This window comes from Cuculus canorus, chromosome 14 (genome assembly GCF_017976375.1).
Source record: "Cuculus canorus isolate bCucCan1 chromosome 14, bCucCan1.pri, whole genome shotgun sequence".
In the NCBI taxonomy this organism is placed as follows: Eukaryota; Metazoa; Chordata; class Aves; order Cuculiformes; family Cuculidae; genus Cuculus; species Cuculus canorus.
The window spans coordinates 10,050,216-10,070,133 of record NC_071414.1 but is presented as its reverse complement, the minus strand read 5'-3'; the positions used below and the strand labels follow the sequence as shown (position 1 = coordinate 10,070,133).

Sequence of the window (19,918 nt, the reverse complement as noted above, 5' to 3'; positions counted from 1 at the left end):
CAGGGAACTCACTCACCTGTAACTTGTCCCCAAATGAGAGTTTGTGGATGACGTGAGTCATGTCAGGATTCTGAGGCTGCGCAGTGGCACTGTGCGTTGACACATGGAAGTTACCAGGGACCTAAAATTAGTCAAGACAAGGAAGACAGGATTTCACATTTTATTCCTCAAGGCATTGCTAGACACTGTGATATGAAGTGGAAATAGCTGGATCCATCCAGCCTGGCAGGCTCTATCTACTTAGCAATGGACAACCTCTGGCATGTCGGACGGAGGCTCTGAAATATCTTCTTGCACTTGACCAACACCATCATACTGCCTGCAGAGCGGAGATCGGTCACATCCCACAGCCCAAGAGTCTGGCACCCTTACATTGCTACTGCTGCTGACTAGGAGGTGATGAGTGGATCACTCCCAATTTTAGGGATTCCTAACACTTAAGGTTATGTCTTTCATCCCTATTAAAATACGATTAATGTCTCTGACAAGCAATAAACTGTTATTAATGTTTTATTCCCACATCTCACATTTATAAATGGGCCCACTGCTGCAGAACAACCCAAGAAAGCTGTGGGTAAATCCTTATTGTGTTACTACTGGTCATGAGCAACCTTACAGTTGAGAAGATTGTGCGCAAGAATGAGAGGTTCTCTATATAAAAAGAGGAAAAAAAACCCACCAAAACCAATGGGGCTTCTCATACCAACTAAGCTAGATCTTCAGCTTCTAGCCTTGGTCAAAAGCCCTTACAAGTACAGGATTTTCTGGTTTTACTTTTTTAAATGCAGAGAAACACTAAGTTCTGACAAAAATACAGATTCCACCTAAGGATTCGGTTCCAAGAGAGAAAATGAGCCCTTGTGTCATTCTGATGGGGTCACTCTAGCATGCACGCACTTTTCAGGTCATTAGGCCTAGTCTGTGAAGTCTTTCAGCAGATTCAGCTCAATCTCTGTTACGGAGGGTGCAAGATTTTTTTCTTCCTATTGAGAAAAGGCTGGAAAGTCAAGTAACACCGGAGAGCAATCTGACACGGCCTAGAACGAGAGTGGGAGGACAGTTATACAACTGGCGCCCATTGTGCTCTCTGCAGTGACACCTTGCCAGCAGGGCCATGGGAGGCCACATGCTGGTTCCATGTGCTTTCAGGAAAGCTAATTTAAATGACTTGAGGAACAGCAGTGCACTCCTGGGGACACTTTCAGGTGTGGACACAAGCTGTGTCATACGCAAGCTTGGTAAACAGGGTGACAGACTGCAGTAAGTAGTACACACAATCATTTCACTGTTACCTTGTCCTCCCTCTTCAGGTTTCACAATAACACCCAAGTGCAACCCTTGGTCAAGTCCCACAGCCTGGCCACGTCCCACTCCAGATACCAGCTCATACAGAAAAAAAGCCTGAACAATTTCTGCCAAGGATCTGCAGTCTTCTAGAACAAGAGGTTCAGGTTTTCAGAGCCAGAAGTCCTGGACCAGTTGCCTTCTCTCTCTCAGCAGCCTCAACAACTATATGAACAACGCAGTAGTGGCCTTTCGCAGATGAAGCAGTGAAGGGGGTTCCTCACTGTCACACACAGCAACTTCCATTTGAGTTGCTCTGGTGAGCAGAGCACATTACATCTGGCAGACAAAACCCCAAGTATTTCAGCTCTGTGCTTGGGGAATTAACAGAAAAAGAACTACCTTTCAAGGAGCCCTTTCCCAGTTTTGTGGACTATCAGCTGTCAGTAATCTTGGTGGCTTAGAGGCGAGGAAAGAAACGTCCTCTTTTTAAGTCCCTAATCCTTTCCATGCCAGAGAATCAGTAAGAGCTTCTGCCTGTTATTTTTAGATGCGATTTAACATGACCTGGGAGGAAAAGAAGGAAGCAGGATTTTGTAGCCTGTGGTACATGAGGAGGCATGAATAAAGGGTGCGCCCTTCTTAGGACACCAGTGGGCCCCACCACGGCCTCCCCCACCCCAGCTAGTCATCTCCAGCATTACATAGCAAGATTATTCAATTCTGAACACACCCATCCCAGAGAGGAGCCTCCTCCAGGCCTGGATTTTCATTCTTTTGAGACAGAAGCAGAGCATCTCAATAAAGCATGCGCAGAGGCCACGTGCATGTATTCCAAACATCTCAGCATGGAGCTGCTTCTGTTATGCTGGCACCCTCTAGCAGGGAACATTCCTGTCATTCTGCGGCTCTCAGAACAAAAGAGCACTTGGATAGAGACATTGCCAAAGACCTCTGCACAGTGAGTCACGTTCTGGAGGTGCAAAAGTCTTGACAAGTAAACACAGAAGCCATGCGGCATTTGTAGGGACTTCGTACAACCCCTAAACATTAAGCTGCTGCGCTGAGAGAGACATCACTGGCCCCAGTGCAGAGCTGTTTCAGCAATGCTAAACTGATTACCTGTTTTGCAGAATGAAGAAAAAGCCTGATCTAACACATTCTTTGTGGGTCTAACTACACAGACCCCTCTCCCCACACTGTTCTGCAGCACAGAGAGACTTAACCTTACCACTGACTGGGGACATGAATGTACACTGCCCAAGAGAGACACTGACACACAGATCTTCATAAGCATTTTACAAACGGATCTCATTAGCGTTTCCCCAGCCAGCACACACTCATCCACTGTCGTTCCTACTCACCTTGTTGATGCTGAAATGGCCCTCAAACCTGCAGCCATCCCCATTATTGAGAGGTATCTTCATCGAGTTGTCAATATGACCCACTTCATGCCTTCCCATCTCATCTTGGATGTCTAGTCCAACTACTGCATGGGCAGGAGACAAAAATCAGAACAAAAGAAACAGGAAGGTTACAGAGGAAAAGCATGCATTGATTTTACTGGGAAAAAAATCCACATCTTTTTTTCCTGACATTTGACTAAACTGTGCTAGGTACACCATTTGTCAAATATTAATTGTTAATGCCGGGTCTTCAGAAATAAATTCATAACCAAACTTTTCAGACTACCTATTTGACATTAATACAGCTCGCATATCCTGCCAGCTGATTGCAATCTCAATTACAGAAATAGGAAAACCTTCAGGTAGACAACGCAGGCGATCTGTGAAAAGCCAACAACTCGCTGGTGCATTCAGAGTTACAAATTAAACTTGTTTTTTTCCTCCCAGACACAAAAAAGGTTGCCATGAAAAAAGGACATGAAAAAAGCCAGCAAGGGAGGTCAGCCACTAACATGGGCTGCAGAGCAAGCACAAGGTCCAAGAAAACAGGTGTCCTGGCCTGGAACAGAAAGCGATGGGGTGTTGGCAAACGCTGCAGCTACTTGATCTCCACCTACTCTGTTATAGGAGAAGGGCCACTGAACCAGTTGGTTTCCATTTCCAAGTATTACTTCAAATACTACGAAAAACTGATAAGTGAAAAGGGGTACTCACATTCACAATGCAGGTTTGGCAAACTGATGTTCAGATTCACTTCTATTTTACCTCCACTGTCTTTGTCTGGATCATCCACATAGAGCTCATTAACTCTGAAGGAGAAAATACAGGTGGATTCAGGCACATAGTTACTTTCCACAGGAAAAAAAAAAACCAAACAGAAACTCACATGGAGAGGGGAAAAAGGAGACTTTGCAGCATGGGGTTTGACTATGAGACAGCTGCAACGGTACTGCAAGACTGAAAGCAGGAAAAGCCTTCCACACCTACATGGGAGCAAATCACAATTTAATTCTACCACTTGCATGGCAAGAGCAGAAGGCTTTAGACAAGTGCCTCGTATCAGCAGAAAACTCCTACTATGATATATGTCTCCTGTCCCCGTCCCTCACCCAAGTTCCCAAGGTGATACAAAACGAGAACCTCGTGTTGAAGAGGTGGCAGGCTAGCACGCCAGCCCACCACGTACCTGGGCTCTTGCTCCTTTTAGGAAAGAGGAAAGCATATGCTTTTTTGATTTGTTTCATAAAGAGTTTTAGAGAAAGGCTACTCAACTATCCCACAAAAAAGCTTATTTGTATAACTGCTTCTGTTATTGCCACCCAGCTGACAGAGCAGCAGCAAGAGAAAGCAGCATGGCATACTCAAATCTCTTGCCTGAATATCTCATTTCAATCTATGAATGGTAACCAAAAGCAACAACTAAAACTGAGGAGAAGAGGATCTGAGCCAGGAACAGATGGGAAGAAACATCCTGGACAGCAGGATCTGACACACTATGCACAGCCTCTCAAAGAGTAATGTTGTTTCATAGCACCCACAGTGCTGGCACATATTTCACAAGAGACGAAATACAGAGTAAAACGAATACAAAAGTATAAATATTTATTGTTGGCACATGCCATCCATCTGACATGTAAAAAATAAACCAAAAAAGCCCAATGCAAGCAAAGCCAAACCAGCTGAATGGTTCTAGAGAACACACTCAGGGGAAACTCAGCACATTGAACCGAGAAGATGGTGGGATTACCCAGCAGCTCTTTCTCCTTCAAAGTCCAACACTGTTCAGTCTCATGAAGTAAGACTTGACAATTTATCTTCCCGTTGGACAGATTGGAAGGCCACAGGGACTTATTAATATCCAGGTAAGCTACATAAAATAAACTACCTTCGCTAGTAGGTGCTCTGCATTGCTTCTACTTAGTGTTCAAGGTGCACAAAGCCCTTTGACAAGCTCTTGCTGAAAAGTCTATATGCTAATAAACAAACCAGACTAAGGGCAGCTACAAGACAGACTCAGAGTGATTTTGCTCTGGTGAGCAACATCTCTGGACCATAATGAACTGTTTGCCCTGTGGATTCAGAAGAAACAAGCCTTCACACTGAGAAACACACAGCTGCCAATTTTTTTTGGAGATAATTACTCACAGGTCAGTGGGGTTTACAGACATTCATTTAAAACCAGCACAGCATTTGTCTTCAGCTTCACAGCCCTACCTTTCTCTGTTTTTAATTGGCTTGACAAGTTGCTTCCAATCATTACTCAACGTATTTTTCAAGTGATTAATAAAAATGACACAGAGGGAGGGGAAAGATTGCTCATCAGTGACCTAGTTAGAAGCTTCTTGGCTGAGCCCTCTTCTCCTGGGTGGAACGCATTAAATCTTCTCTGTTTATTACTAGCAGATTGGTTAGTGATCGGGATTAAGTCATATGCCCAAATACAGTTGTGAGGAGAAGCTCCAGCCATGACAGGGATTCATCCCCCAAAGCAATGCCCCTTTCTGCATGCCCCGAGTCTTCCCATCAAGATCCCAGTTGCCAGCCAACCTATTTCATAACAGCACCTGGCTTCTTCCCAGGTCCCTGCCATCTGAGATGTGGGCCATGCCCACCCAGTGCCGTGGGCAACTTGATGTTATTGGCAACAGAGAGCATTCACACCAGGGCTGGCAGAAAAGCACATCAGGTTCAACAGTATAGCCAAATATCTCAGCTCTTTGCAGGAAAGCTCTGGGAAGATCAGCATTCGTATTTGCTGATTTCCAGTTCCGAACATGTCAGAAAACTTGCGGTTAGATGTGGTCTGTAAGCCAAGGGCTTTCAGCGATAAGAGAGCAAGAAGTGGTTGCCAGTAGAAGTCAAAAGATAAACTGTGTGCAGGAAGCCTGTGGAAGCTCTTACATAGGATGGCAAGTGGTGAGGTCACTCGGTTGCAGACTGGATCACTGAGGCAAAGAGAAGTAGGCCAGCTTTGTCCACGTCACACAGCCCATTAGTCGCAGATAAAGGAAACTGCTTTTCTGTCCTGCTCTCCAGTCACTGGACCAATGGTTCCTGACCCGTCCCTTGGGCAAGGCTCATGGTTACTTCCTGCTCCTCCTCCTCCTCTTTACCCAATAGCCCCCTGCCCCTCTCCTATTCCTGTTCCCCATTTGGTAAGACTATCTATCCCTCCTCAAACATCTGACAGCTCATGACAGTGTGTGCTTCCTTCCCCTCCCTTGGACCTGGAGCACCACCTTCCATGAAGCATCCCTGCTGGCTGAATCCTGCTTCTCCCTCCCAGCTCCAGCCACTGCCTCCTCCTGGCAGTATGAGCTCTCGCAGAGGGTGCAAGCTAGCAAAACCCAGTAAGGTTTCTAATGAGGGGCTCTGAAGTGCACCTTTTGTGCTGACCTGCTCTGCTGGGGAACCAAGGGCACAATGAAAACACACCCCAGGCTATGCTTGGGGGGGCAAAACCTCAGAAGAAATGCCATCATTTTCAATAAACTGGAAATTTCACTCCCAAAATAGGTTCTGGAAACCTCACAGGCAAAGCAAACTTCCAGGATCAAGGCTAGTCCTTCCAGGATCTCCCTGTGGACCACCGTCACCTGAACCTGGATGGAGCTGGCAGAGAACTGGCACTCACTCCTTCCTTGCTATCCTCCTCCCCAGGGCCAAGAAGCCACATTACACACAGCTTTCCTATTATTTAATCAGACAATCCTGGGATGTTGGGAAAAGCACCATTTTCAGGAGCAACTCTCCCTGAAGGGATAAAATCTCCAGTGGAAGAAATGAAGTTGGCTCTAATTTATAGCTGTCCCCCTGGAACACTAAGGAGCAACAGGGCTTAACAGTGAATCTGGGACAGTCACAAGGGAAATAAAACCTGAAGCAGAAGGACACTGTAAACGCAGTTGCTTCTATGGCTGTTTACAGAGGCAGCGTATAGGGTCGTATCATGACTCCAAAGACAGTACCTCCTCCGAAGACCCTAAGCAGGTGGGAACTGGTATCTTACTGGCTGCTGTTAAAGACTATTTGAGTAAAGTGGCACAACAAGGCAGGGGTGAGGTGCTGAGCCACAAAGTACAATGAGGGCAACAAGACAGGTGAGAGGCAGACCTCTCTCCTCACAGAGCCTCCCACCTGGTTCAAGAAAAGGCAGGAAAGTTTCTCCAAGCAGTAAGAGCCATGATCCACACAGAAAGAATCTGCTTTACTTTCTTCTAGAAAGACCAACTTGGAAATTCTTCACATTCCTGAGTGGCTCTGCTGGACTTCTCAGTTGCTTATCCCGTTGGATTACAGACTTGCAGCAGTACGCAGAAAAAAGTTAGAGGGGCTCTTTGGCTAAGACTGCAGCTCACACAAATGGCACGTGAGAGAGAGAATGAAAGGGGGAAAGAGCAGCAAGACGGCTCAGCATTTTTTTAAGATTTTATCCAAAGAAAGCGAGACCTGTCCCCCATACTTTAGGACTTAGATTTATGACACAACAGGTTTGATTTGCCAGAAATAAAACTTCCCCAGTAACTTACGTCCACCCAGCACCCCTGGCCCACTAACATCAGACACTTCATCACTTCAACAGCTGAACAGACTGCAGCCCTTTGACTGCAAGGGCAGACACACCTCATCGACCTTTCAAAGCTTCACACGCTGCCTGGGTGCTCTCCAAACACACCTTCCTTGTCCTCTGGCCCCTTTCTAGTCTCTGCTTCAAGTTTTAGCCTTTTTTCTACCTCTTACACAGCAAACAATCAGGTACCCTCCTCCCAAGTCAACAGCCATACAGAAAACACAACCACTTATTCCAACAAACTGCATTTTACTTTGTCCTTCAACTCCCAGAGTCACTCTCTGATCTAGGCCTAAGAGAATAAATATTCTTACTTGAGGGAGCTCAAAGCTTGTCAAGAGACTTTCTCAAGTGAACTCTCTTGGCTCCACTTGCCATTTCAGCTCTAATAAACCACCTTTCAGAAACACAACCATGTGAAGCTGAGATTCCTGCAATACCGTATTTTCAGTTGTGCCAGATCAGAAAAAAAATCAACTTAGAACAAACAACCCATCTTCCCAATTTGTGCAAAGAAATAACAAGCAGGTCAGCAAATTCTCTACCACATAATAAATTGTGCACCTCTCTTGTGCTGCCAATTGTAATCTTCCTTCTGTACACTAAATCTCAACCAGTTCCTCATTGAGAAGGTCTTTATCCCAGATTTGGCTCAGCTGCGAAGCACACAAAACACTGTCCTACAGAGGAAGGAATTACAGTTCTCCAGGAGGCAGGAAGAAGGAGAAGAGTCTGAAAGATGTCAAGGTAGATTTCAGTCAGAAATTGCAAATGACATCATGACACGACCTTCCGCTTCCTGCTAACCCACACACGTACATTAGGACAAACGGCATAACAACACTTCACAAATATATAACACCTTTATTAGGTAATCTCCAAGTTACTACGCAAACATTAATTAAGCTTCTTAGCACCCCTGAGAGGTAGTCAGCTAAGTATTACATCCTTCTACAGAAAAGTGTCTTTCTCAAGGTCAGTACACAGCAAGAGCAAGATTATAACTCGCATACCCCTCTGACTACTAGGTCATATTCCCTACAGTGATCTAGTTTGCTCCAGCATTTCATCTGCCTCAACTGGACGTGCTGATGGAGTTTGAGTTGCATCTCCAGCCCAGCATCAGAACGTACAAGCTGTAGCATTGCACTCTTGGTGCAGATGCTTCACACTCCGAGGTTACAGTTTACAGCAGAAGGAACTCGTGTTGCACCAGGATTACACTCTGCTGCTTGCAGCACGTGCAGATTGACCCTGCAGCTTGTTATGAGATATTTTCATGGGTCTTAGAGCCACAAGATACATTCCATATCCCTTGGAGAGATAAAGGACTAAAAAACTCTGAAGACAGGTATGACAACAATTCTGCTTCACTACAGGATCAGTCTTGGGCATGCAAATGAATCCAGTGAGAAGAAGCAATGTTGGTCTTGGAAGCTCCCGGTGTTTTACGTCCTCCTGCATTCAGGGTACATGACAGCTTGCACGAACGGTCAAGCTGTGCTGCACTCGATGTGGCCCCAGCATGGGAGCTGGGCTGTATGATGTTCACAGACTAGCCAACGTATTTTTCATAGAATCGTATTTTTTATAAAGTCTGAAGCAAGCAGGTATCACCAGTGAATGATCTGGTCACCTTAAATGAACAAATTATCTGCACACTGCTCATGATTTATGTTTTTATGCAGAGGCAGTATTTTTATTAAAGATATTCTGCTTAAGTAATTAATTGCCTTGCAGTGGGGCACAGCCTTCCAAGTGGCAAACTTGTCACTCCAGACTGTCTTTGCCTATCACTACACTAAAAAAAAAAAAAAAAAAAAAAAGAAAGAAAAACAGATCACTGTTTTTCACAGGAATGGTCTGTTGCTTTCTACAGTGTGCTGTGGCAATTATTGTTGAGCAGCTGCATTCATACCACGAGCACCACATTCATGCCCTCCTCCCCTTCCCCTGCCTCCCAGGGTAAGGCAGACTAGATTAGTTAATTACATCTTTCCTCCTTTATGATAGAATACTTTGAAAACTCTTATTGATCCTACAGAATATAATCCATGACCTAATTACGGTGATAAAACTGCAAGATTATCATCTTGCCAGCTATTAGCTTCTATCGCTGAGCGGAGTTAATTAGAAAAGAGATAGGTGATTTCTACATTCTTGATTTGCAACATAACAGTACGATGAATGAGGAAGGCTGCTAAAGGCATGCCAAGCAATTTCTGGCCCTCAATCTACTCTCAACTTTTAACCTACTACAGATCCTGCCCAGGAAATACCAGACACATTTAACACTTTAGCTTCATTTCTTCAGCCATTTGAGTCATTAGCTCAGTGGGACAACAGTGTTTGATACTAATTTCACAGAGGCTCAAATGTGGAACATGGGCCTCCTTTTCTTTATCTGTCTGTTACAGAATCGAGGAGGTCAATCTAAGTTCTTGTTCTGGACTAGGTCTTCAGTCACTCCCAGTTGCGACAGAAGACAAAACAAAAAAAAAACCAAAAACAAACAAACAAAAAAAATCAAATCCTTGACTTCCAGAGTTAAACCCTCCCCATAACTACAATGATGGGTTGTGGCTGAGGAAAGAAAGAAAAACCTCTTCCCTCATCAGCCCTTCACTGTGCTTTTCCTGAAAAGGATGCAGCCCCACCTAAGAAATAAGCTTAGATTTCCTTTGTGGCTGCGCAGAGGACTGCCTGTTAGATTCACACAATAAATCCAGAAGATGAGAAACCAGGAGTTTTCTACTCTACTCAGGGCTCATCTACACAGGAAGCTAGTCGGTGGCAAAATAGGATGTGCATTTATAGTGCATTACCTATGCCACATGAACTTCCCGTGTGTCCGCTGCAATGCACACAGAGCCTTAGTTTGGCTTCTTAACTGAAGTAAGCTCCCGTGCCCAGACGCAATCTCTGTGCTCATTAGAAATGCTCACATGACTTCTGATAGCTAATATGATGCATGCCGTCTTCCTCACATAGGCAATGTTTGGTTTTAGTGTCATGGCTGTTATCCTCAAGATGAGGGTGTAATTTCTTGGCTGTCTTCCACCTAGGCAAGTCTGTAGCAGTTGAGACTAGAAACAGACAATGGACTGGTCAAGGAAAACCAGCTTTGAAGTTGGGCAACAGTCATCAAACTGAGATTTCTAGTAATACCAGGAATTTGAGTTGCTATGGTCATGTGAATGTAGAAGAAAGTGCAACAGTGGGTAGAAGCTAGCAAGTCTTGGGGCTTAGCGTGGCATGGAGCGCACCTTATTTTCTCGTGGTGCAGCACGAGTTCAACAAACCACACCAACCTCTCACTTAGATGCAGATACCATAAGAAACCTCCTGCTGGTGAGTTTAGACAGTTAATCCTGTGGCTGCCATGGTTGTTGAGGTTGCTGCTGACTTGCCCTGAAGCAGGCTGTCAATGCACGCACACCACGCACAATTACTCGGCATAATAGGGCTATGAGGTAAGCATGAGTCCACATCAACGAGCATGGTACGTCTCTGATGTAAGGCACCAGGCCAGCTGCTCTTGATTTCACCTTGCCATCAACAGTGAGCAGCTATCCCCATGCAATCCAGCTTTGTCAAGTGCACGACTGCTTTAAGGAAAATATGACACAGGAGGATAAAGACTGATGCTGCCTCATAGTAAAGCCGGCACCGGCAAAGCAGGAAAGCTCACCCTATGTAACCGCACACTCGGGTTTATCATTCAGGTCCTGGTTGACACCAGGAAACTTAAAGCTGGGAGAGATATCTGTTGCAGGAGACTCTTAATACAAAACAAACTCGAAGTTGATGGGAACTGAACAGTTTGCACATTAGAAATCTTCCATATGTTCAAAAGTATTCGATTCATGGGCAAACAGGATCAAAATATCTTTGTGAGAAAATACCTCCCCTGCTATTTGCTACCACCCAGTTTAAACAGTGGCGCAGAGTTCTCATACTGTTTGTTCCCCACCACTTAAAGCCCCACACTTCTGCACCCCTATTCTTAATGATGGGACTATACTGTCTCGCAACACACTGCCAGTAACACACATGAAAGGGAAGCACAAGAGGTTTGCAACATCCTTGAACACTTTTAAGGTACTAGGTTTCTCAGAAGAGAAAGCAATGAGTAAGAAATAGAAAAGTTTACTTCTACTTTAGAAGCTGCTGAACCGGGAAGCTCTTTTTTATGTGACTCTCTGAAGTATTTCCACTGTTACAGGGAAGCCGATTCACAAATGCTGTGGGTAACCTGTTCCCAGCAAGAAAGACTTTGACAACTTGTAACTCATCAGAAGGAGGTTTTCATCTTCTGCAAGCTATTGTGTTGGACGATCCATGACAAATCAGTTTCCTGCATTCGTCTCAGTCTCTTCCATGACATCCCCACACAGTTCCTGCTAGGAAAGGCAGTTTACCATCTCTCTGAGGTTTTAATGAGCGTGTAGGAACTTACAGCACCTCTCATATCCGTGCAGAAAATGCATCATCTTGTTAAGAAAAAGGCACGAAGAGGCCTCAGAGAATATTGCTATTCAAAAAGAAATCTCTAGTCAGGAAACTACCACTACATAGAGGGCAGGTGCATTCAAATAACTGGATTAAAATAGGTCCCTTCCAACTCAAACTATATTTTGATTCTATATTATTGATTGCTCTGGTAAGGCATTAACTAAAGAAAAAAGAAAACCAGATGAAAGAATGAGATCAAGAGGAGAGCAAGGAAAAGTACTATTTTGCTTGAAGCAATTTGCCTACCTTTTCTCTGTATTTTAGAACAAGAAAACCATGACAACTCAGCTCCTGAGAAAAGTGGGCTGATGAGGTAACACGAGTATTTTACAAGCAAATGCATAAATTGAATTCAAAGAAACAGCAAGTGAGTAAGCAACCTAAGACACCATCTCTGAAGTAAACATGCAATGGGCATAAAAAATTGCCTAGAGCTAGATTACACTACTCTCTTGAGGTTAAACATTACTCAAGGTTAAGATAATTCTTGAAATTATATTCTTGACTCAAGTCAAAGCTGCACAAAAATAATGAATAAGTGACATGGTTATCAGAAGCCACAGAAAGGGTGGTCAATCTCAGTATGGCTCATGAGTCCAAACGCATTTCAGAGCTATTTTGCTCAGCAGTGACATTTGTTGCTATCTGGACCATCACCTAAGTCTGACAGAAGTTCCACCCTTCCTAACTATCCAGGAACTGTGCATCACAGCCTGGTGAGCTCACTGCCACATCAGCAGGATGATGGAAAACGTTTCCTAGAACCCAAAACAAAGGTATCTGTGTTAACAGCTACTAAGAAAAGTTTACTCCTAGGCAGGAGGAGCATGAGAACAGGGAAAAAAAATATGATTAACTAAAATACTTGTTCTATGAACATTTTTTTAAAGTGGAAATTATTTCCATTTTGCTCAAAGCAAGGTCCCAAAGAGGTTACCTGGGACAACTTGTCGTCACGCACAAAATCTGTCAACTGTTTCCAAGTAAGGCTCAACAGATAGGAAAGAAGATAAAACTCACACATGAGTAAAGCTGTCTGCACATAGCAGAGATTCAGCTCTGACCTTATTAGTTTAATGTTAATAATTCATATTTTCTGCAATTCATTTTTCCAGAAAGCATTTCCAAAAACAACCAGTGAAGACTGGCAGAATGTGATACCCGTTTTTCCCACAAGGAAGCAAGGGGAAAAGAAAACATCTTGTTAGAGATCCCACTGTATCTGCAAAGGGACCCGCCAGTCTCAGAGCACAGACCACAGGGATTCAAGCAGCAGGCACCACACATTTAAACATACAGTATCACTGATGAAAAACACACTAGGTTTTGAGAATCACTTTTAATCAAACAAGTACAGAGGAAATTGCCTGTTCAGAAGAAGAGGGGGAACAAATCTCAGATGAAGAGAAGAAACCAACAAGAAGGAAGAGGGAAATTGCAACTGACTGGCACCGATCTTCTAAGTATTCATGCTACCTTACGCCTGATCACCGGAGAACTGAAAAGGGTCAGAAGCTTTTGATGCGATCTGTGTTCCGATGAAAAATATCCACTGTGCTCAACAGAGAAAATCCAGCATACAGCTAATAAAGGATCAAGCAGGTCTGGAACAGTTTTCCTTAACAGAAGTGTTTTAGAACCAAGGTTGCCTATCATACTTCAGTAAATTAAAAAGCTCAATGACTGACTGAGAATTCAGAGTAAACAAAAAGGAATCCAAAACTCATTAGACAACTAATGGACCTAGTGAAATTACAGCCATATTTTTTCAAGGTAACAGAGTAAAGCTGTAAAGAATCATACATACACATCATTCAAACAAAGTAAAACAGGATTTTTACTTACATTTCAGTGGCTATGAATCCAGTGAGCTCAGACAGGAAGAGAAACAGTATGAAGAGACAGCAGCAGACAGAGACTGAAAAAGAGGCAAGAGAGAAAAGGTTAGTTTCATATCTCTAACAAAGACAAACTGCTTTCAAATGGACATATTATTCCCTCATGGATATGCCACCCAGATACACTTGAGAACTAACATTCTTTAGAGACAGTGACATAGACAAGGCCTTCAGAGAAGTGACTTCCATGGCATGACAATACCCAACATGGTGCAGGATATGTTAATCTTCAGGCCAACTTCTTCATCATTTCCATTTCCCCAGGGCTCCTGCATTCTCCATCTCCAGCAGACACTGCTGGTACACCAGCTCTTTCTCAACAAAGCTGACAGTATGATTTCTTTGGAGCTCTTGCTCCAAATGTAATTTTATTACTACTAAAACCTTCAGAAAGGAAGAAAAATCAACACCTCTTTGCTTGAAAAGCATACAGCTGTGCAGTGTTTGTGGATCAGGAGACTTTTTGGTTCTTTGTCAAGGTTTAAGGGTACACTTAAATCATCTCACAGCCTACACTACCCACTAGATACAGCAGAGACATGGCAATAGGAGACTAGTCGAGCCAATGCCTGATACTTCCCTAATTTCTCCATTTGCCGATATATAGACTCTTCAGAGTGGGAAAATTCCCAATGAAGGAAATGCGAAGTATCTGGGCAACAAGTCCCATGTCTTTTCTAAGAAGGTCAACCTAGAGGTAAAAGCAGAGAACCCAAAGTAACTGGCATACTGCTGGTTACTCTTCGCAGGAAACTATTCAAAACATTATTCAGTGCATTCATGCAGCAGATGACACAGTCATCGACCCACACAGGAGGAGCTGCAAGGATGGACAGCTGTAAACTCTCTTCAGTAGAGATGACTGGAGTAGACAAAGACGCGCCAACTCAAGGAGACAGGGCTGCAATGTGTATTTTTATTAAATAAAACACCCACGTTCACTACGAATCATTATACAAAAGAGTAAACCAGGAAATGGTATGCTATTCCAGGGCTGTGACAACAGGAGTACAATCTGTCTTTACCTCTCAATCCCAGCAGAGTTACAATGAGCAAGCGTTCTTTGGAAACGACCACTTTACCACAGCCACTAATTAGGATTGAGAAATACATAAGAAAAACCCTGTTCTTCAACTTTATTCCACATGACCTATACAGCTTGGATACCCATTCCTTCGGGTACGCAAGCAACAAACAACAATTGGCTGGGGAGCAATTTTATCATACAATTACGCCTGTCCAAACTCTCTCGGTAGAGAATGCGAGGGGCAAGGGAAGGAAAGAGGAGGTACTTAAGGTAAATACCAAGACAGACCCTAGAGTGACCTGAAGCCTTGTGCCTTATTCTTCACATTAGTCAGTTTATAGTTCTGAGGAAAGAGAAACGCGTTGCTTCCTCTTCCTCATCAGAGTAAATTCAACAGTGGATTAATCTACCGATCCTCTGAAGAGTGCAAGGGATTAAAAGAGATGCCAAAAAAATCTATTAGCTAGGATGAAGAAAGAGATAAAAGGGAAAAAACCCAAAGTAAAATGCCAGTAGGAAAATGGGAAACAAGAGGGCATATTAAACTCTAAAGAGGAACCTCAGACGGTCACACAGTTGCTTCGAAGTCTTGGCAGTTAAGACACAAAGAACAACATCGCTGTAACCCAGCTAAGCCACTGGGACTGCACCACGCAGCGTATGGGAGAAGAAAAGTCTGCTTAAAGCACAGCAGTACATTCTTATGGGAATATATACACCTACATAGAAGGACAAAAAAAAGCAACCTAGGCACAAGACTAGTTGATCCAGTGTTTCTTACCGAACACCAAACAGCAGAAAAACAAGATCTCTGATCTCTGGCAGTATGCAGGGGAGAGCATTTGACATAGAGATGAGACAACCCTTTCTTCTTTAATTGCTTCCCACATTCTTCTCTGCCTGTTATGATCCTGCAAAGGCTTTCCACAGCACCAGCTAGACCTCTCTGCTCTCCAGCACTTCTATGCAAGCCTGGTACTACTAACTATAAATTCCCTCCTGGAGCTTTCTCTCTCTCTTCCAATTTTTTAGCTTTCTTCTCTGCCACTTCCATCACTAAATGATCATCTTCTTTTCCAGCATACAAAGTTACTTGCTCCCTCAGGTTCATCTTCCAATCCTACTCTTGCAGTAAAGGCTTGCGACAATACTTACCAAATACAGCACAGTAAAATTCCACTAACCTATATCTAAAAAAATCCCGTAAGAATGTCCTTAAACACCTGGCAGGGACTGACTTTGAAAGTTCCTCAATGTTTTTGTCAGTCTTCAAACTACGCAGTAAGTTTTCAACCTATAAAAGAGATTATTGAGGGTAAGTGAGAGGGGTGTACAGAATCAGCAAGCAGCCTGAAGGAGATGAACGGGGAACAACGTTCACTATCTCTTCCAGCATGGGAATGGAGGGGAAGAGGGAGATTAAAACCAAGAAGTCTTTCTTTACACAACACCTAGCTAAATTCTGGAAATTCTTGGCTATGGATGTTGGAGATGCTAAAAAAAAAAGTCTATAGGATTTCAAAAAGGCATTAGACATGCTCTGAAGAAAAAATACATTGAGGACTACTAAACACAAAGGAACCACCTCTAGCTCAAGAAGTTCAGAACTGGCAACTGATCGAAGCCTGGCAATGCATTTAACATGTCCTCACGCTCTTCCTCAGACATCTGCTGCTCACCACTCCTGGCAAGAGGATACAGGGCTACACGGACATTTGCGCTGACCTAGTTAGCATGGCCGCTGTTGTGCTAAACTTTTCTTGCACACACACATTTTCAGGGCAGGGTCCTGTCTTTAGCATGAGATTTACGTGAAAGTTCTAAGTGCTAAGCTGTCTCTTGAGCCAACATTTTTTCAAACACAGAGCGTGAGCTCCTCTTCTTAGCATGGAGCTGCAGGCACGCACGATATTCCCAGCATAAGAATTTACACACACAGTCTATCAGCTACTTCTTTCATAGTGAAGGCCTTGACTCGCTTCCATGCAAATGTGCAGTTCCTGCCACCCACATTTGACAATTGTATTATACTTAGGAAAGCAGATTAAAGGCTAGGATCAGAGAGAACAGAACAATTCATGGGTAAACCTTAGCTTAACTGCAAGAGCATTGTCATTTTCCCACAGAGCTCAGAGGACCATCTACAATAGGTTTCTTAAAAATCTAATATGACAATACAATCAATATATCAAAAGGTTGCTGGTGTTAGACACTGGAATGCACTGCTGTTGGCTAATCAGTAATCCCAAAAGTATAGGAAATTCTCCTGAGCTTTTTTCCCTACACTAACTTTGACAACCTCACCTTTTGGTACATTTCCCTTCTGATACATACCCCATCTATGCACATTCCTGACCCTTCTTCCTCACCCTACAAAGAAATGAGGCACACAAAATGTTTAACACATTATACGGACTGAGAAAGTGGATCTATGTCTATATTAAGGCATAAAATTAATAGTATTTATTGTTCAATGGAGCAAACTACTACAAAGTGCAAGGAATGGGTCTTGTTACAGATGCCATGTGAATCATAACTCTGATATTTCCTGATGTGTATTTAAAACTCCAGTCTCTAAACAACACAGAGTATTTCTGGATAACATTACCATGTGTGCATACAACATGCGCATGCAAACTATGCATCCAGACTGACTGTTAAATAGCAGGATTGCTACAGCAGCTGTCCGAGTCGCAGGTCCCACTCGCCAGAAGTCAGACTGCTCCTGTCCAGCCAGAGGCCAACTGTCAGCCAGCCAGGGCATGTACTGCTGCTGCCGACATACCCAAACATGACCAAGTGGTCACCACATTAGTCAGGTCTGTTAAACGGCTAAGCAGGGGTGGGAAGGCCTGCAAAGACTGGCACAAGCATCTGGTGGAAGAGGAACAACAATGGCATGACCGGCTGGGTGGCACAGAGATCACAACACTGCCTTGAAAGAAGAGATTTTTATTGAGAAAAAGGAATGAGTAACTTCTGCACACTTCTCAGAGAAGTCCACAGCAGCGAGTGTGTTGTTCTACACAAACCTCACTCTAGTGAGCTAGAGTGGACTGTTTTCGGTTCTTTCATTCCTACTAATTTTTAGTAGCCAGAAGGGTTTTTATGAAGATCTGAAGTACCTTGCATGCCGCATTTACTGCAACTTATGAAATTACAAAATGATACATAACAGAAAGCCTCAATAACCCTCCATGTGGCTTCTGAACTTGCTTGTGTTCAAGATTGCCTGCTCTCCTCCAACAAATTACAAATACCCTCAACGTTTACTTTCCCTGATATGCTTCTTTCCTAAAAGGGGCTGGCCACTTCACTCTTGGTGGCCAGAAGAAGAGCTGGTACTTTCCATCTCCTTTCTTCTGTAATTTGATCTATGCCTTCTTCCCTAATAATCCTCACGCTTCTCAAAAAAGGCCTTTTTAATGATCCAAAAGCAACCATAGGAATCCTGCAGTAAATCCATTCCTATTCCTGAAAAACTTCAGTACTAGAAGTGATACTGAACTAAAGTTTCAGCAGAAGTCACATTGGAAGGGCCCGACTTAGTAGTTGGCTACTCTGGTCTATTTTACATCTGCTCAGTAAAAGTTGCCAGACTTAAAGAAAGCCACAATACAGTTGCAGCCATAGTCATTTCACATATTTACTAGACCCTAAAAGATTCCTTGAGAGACAGAACCCTCCCCTATCCTCAAGCCCCCAGTGTTATTACAAGCTGACTTTCCTAAAGCATTTATCTTGAAATCATGCAGCGTTCCCAGGCTTCAAACTAGCATGGCAATGGGTTGGTCTCATTCATGGCCTCCTACAACATGCAAGATTACTGCCTTTCAAATTACAAGTCACAGGCTTGGTCAGACAGAAAGCCTATTAGGAAAGCCGCACACAAGATCTTCACATGCAAAGCCACCACAGCGCGTTGGCTGCCTGTGTGGTTCAAAAGCTTATATCAGCCCGTCTAAAAACACTGACAAAGAGGGAGAACCAGTTAGAGAAGAAAATCAAAGCCTGAGAAGTTGCAAATAACAATAGAGAGAAATAAGTCAGCTAATAATTTTAAGTAAGAGTCACAGCTTTCAAGCCTTCCCACAAGAGACTTATCGCTTGAGCTGTTTACTGCAGATCAGAAAAACTAGCACTGGACGGCCTTTGATGGTTTTTATGTTTCTAAAACATACTCTTTTGCAGGTGATTCATAACAAGACAAACTCTCAAAGGGAGCCCAGTTATAGTGTGGGAACTCTTAGTTTCCAAAACAGAAGAAAAGGCAGGATCACTAACAAGTTCAAAGTGTTCTTTCAAAACACTCACTCTCATACGCCTTTAAATTAGCAAACAGTTTTATTCAAGCCCTTCATTCACAGTTTCAGCAAACCTAAAAGGGAGACAACATACAAGAAATTCAGTGCTCAGGAGAACACAGAGAACAAGGACTCTCTGTAAGTAAATATTTAAAGTAATGTGCTATCTTCACCGAAACACAGAATAGTTGAGGCTGGCAGGAACCTCTGGAGATCACCCTGTCCAACTCCCCTGCTCAAAGCAGGGTCAGCTAAAGCAGGCTGCTCAGAGGTGGGTGTAGTTGCTTTGAGTATCTCCAAGGATGAAGACTCCACACCACCTTGGGCAACCTGTTCCAGTCTTCAACCATCCTCACAGTAAAGAGTGAGAAGTTTCTTTGGCTCACAAAGGGCTTTCCTTTGTGTCCACTGATTCACTGCTACTGACTCAATTCCATTTGATGCCTGCTGTCACCAAGGGATATGACATCACTCACGTCAGCAATGACATACAAGGCTACTGACCCATCTACAGAATGGATGAATGGAGCACAGCTACACGATCAAAGGAAGTCACTGTTCAGCGAACAGGAAAGCTGCGTTAGGCATCTAATTGCAGGCCTGGCAGGATCAACCTGATCAATGTTTACCACTCCATACAGCATGCTCACTGCATGTAACTGTGTCAAATTGCATTACTCAGCCTACAGCCTCCCTCAGGAGGAGGAGGAAGGAAGGAAAAGGAGCCCAAGGCAAGAGATTTATATCATTCAAACTCTGTGCATTGATACCTGGGAGTGAGAGTGGATCGCTATCGATGGTTTCTGACAAAGTAACTTTTCTTCTTTAAAAGCATGACAAATAACAACAAAACAAGAACTATGCTCATTAGTCCCATCTACAACATCAGACGAATCTCTTGAGCACACTGAGAG

The 19,918-nt window shown here is 43.6% G+C and overlaps 1 protein-coding gene across 2 annotated transcripts in view; it reads right to left on the bottom strand.

Annotated features, from left to right (window-relative positions):
* ERGIC1 (endoplasmic reticulum-golgi intermediate compartment 1) overlaps positions 1–19,918 on the bottom strand; it is a 61,430-nt gene that overhangs the window by 17,899 nt on the left and 23,613 nt on the right. For both annotated transcript variants that reach the window (XM_054079505.1, XM_054079504.1), the window contains exons 3-6: positions 13,621–13,693; positions 3,405–3,499; positions 2,649–2,773; positions 17–121 (exon numbers count right to left, since the gene is read on the bottom strand). In XM_054079505.1, coding sequence (XP_053935480.1) covers positions 17–121; positions 2,649–2,773; positions 3,405–3,499; positions 13,621–13,693 — 398 coding nt within the window. The remainder of the gene's footprint in view (positions 1–16; positions 122–2,648; positions 2,774–3,404; positions 3,500–13,620; positions 13,694–19,918) is intronic.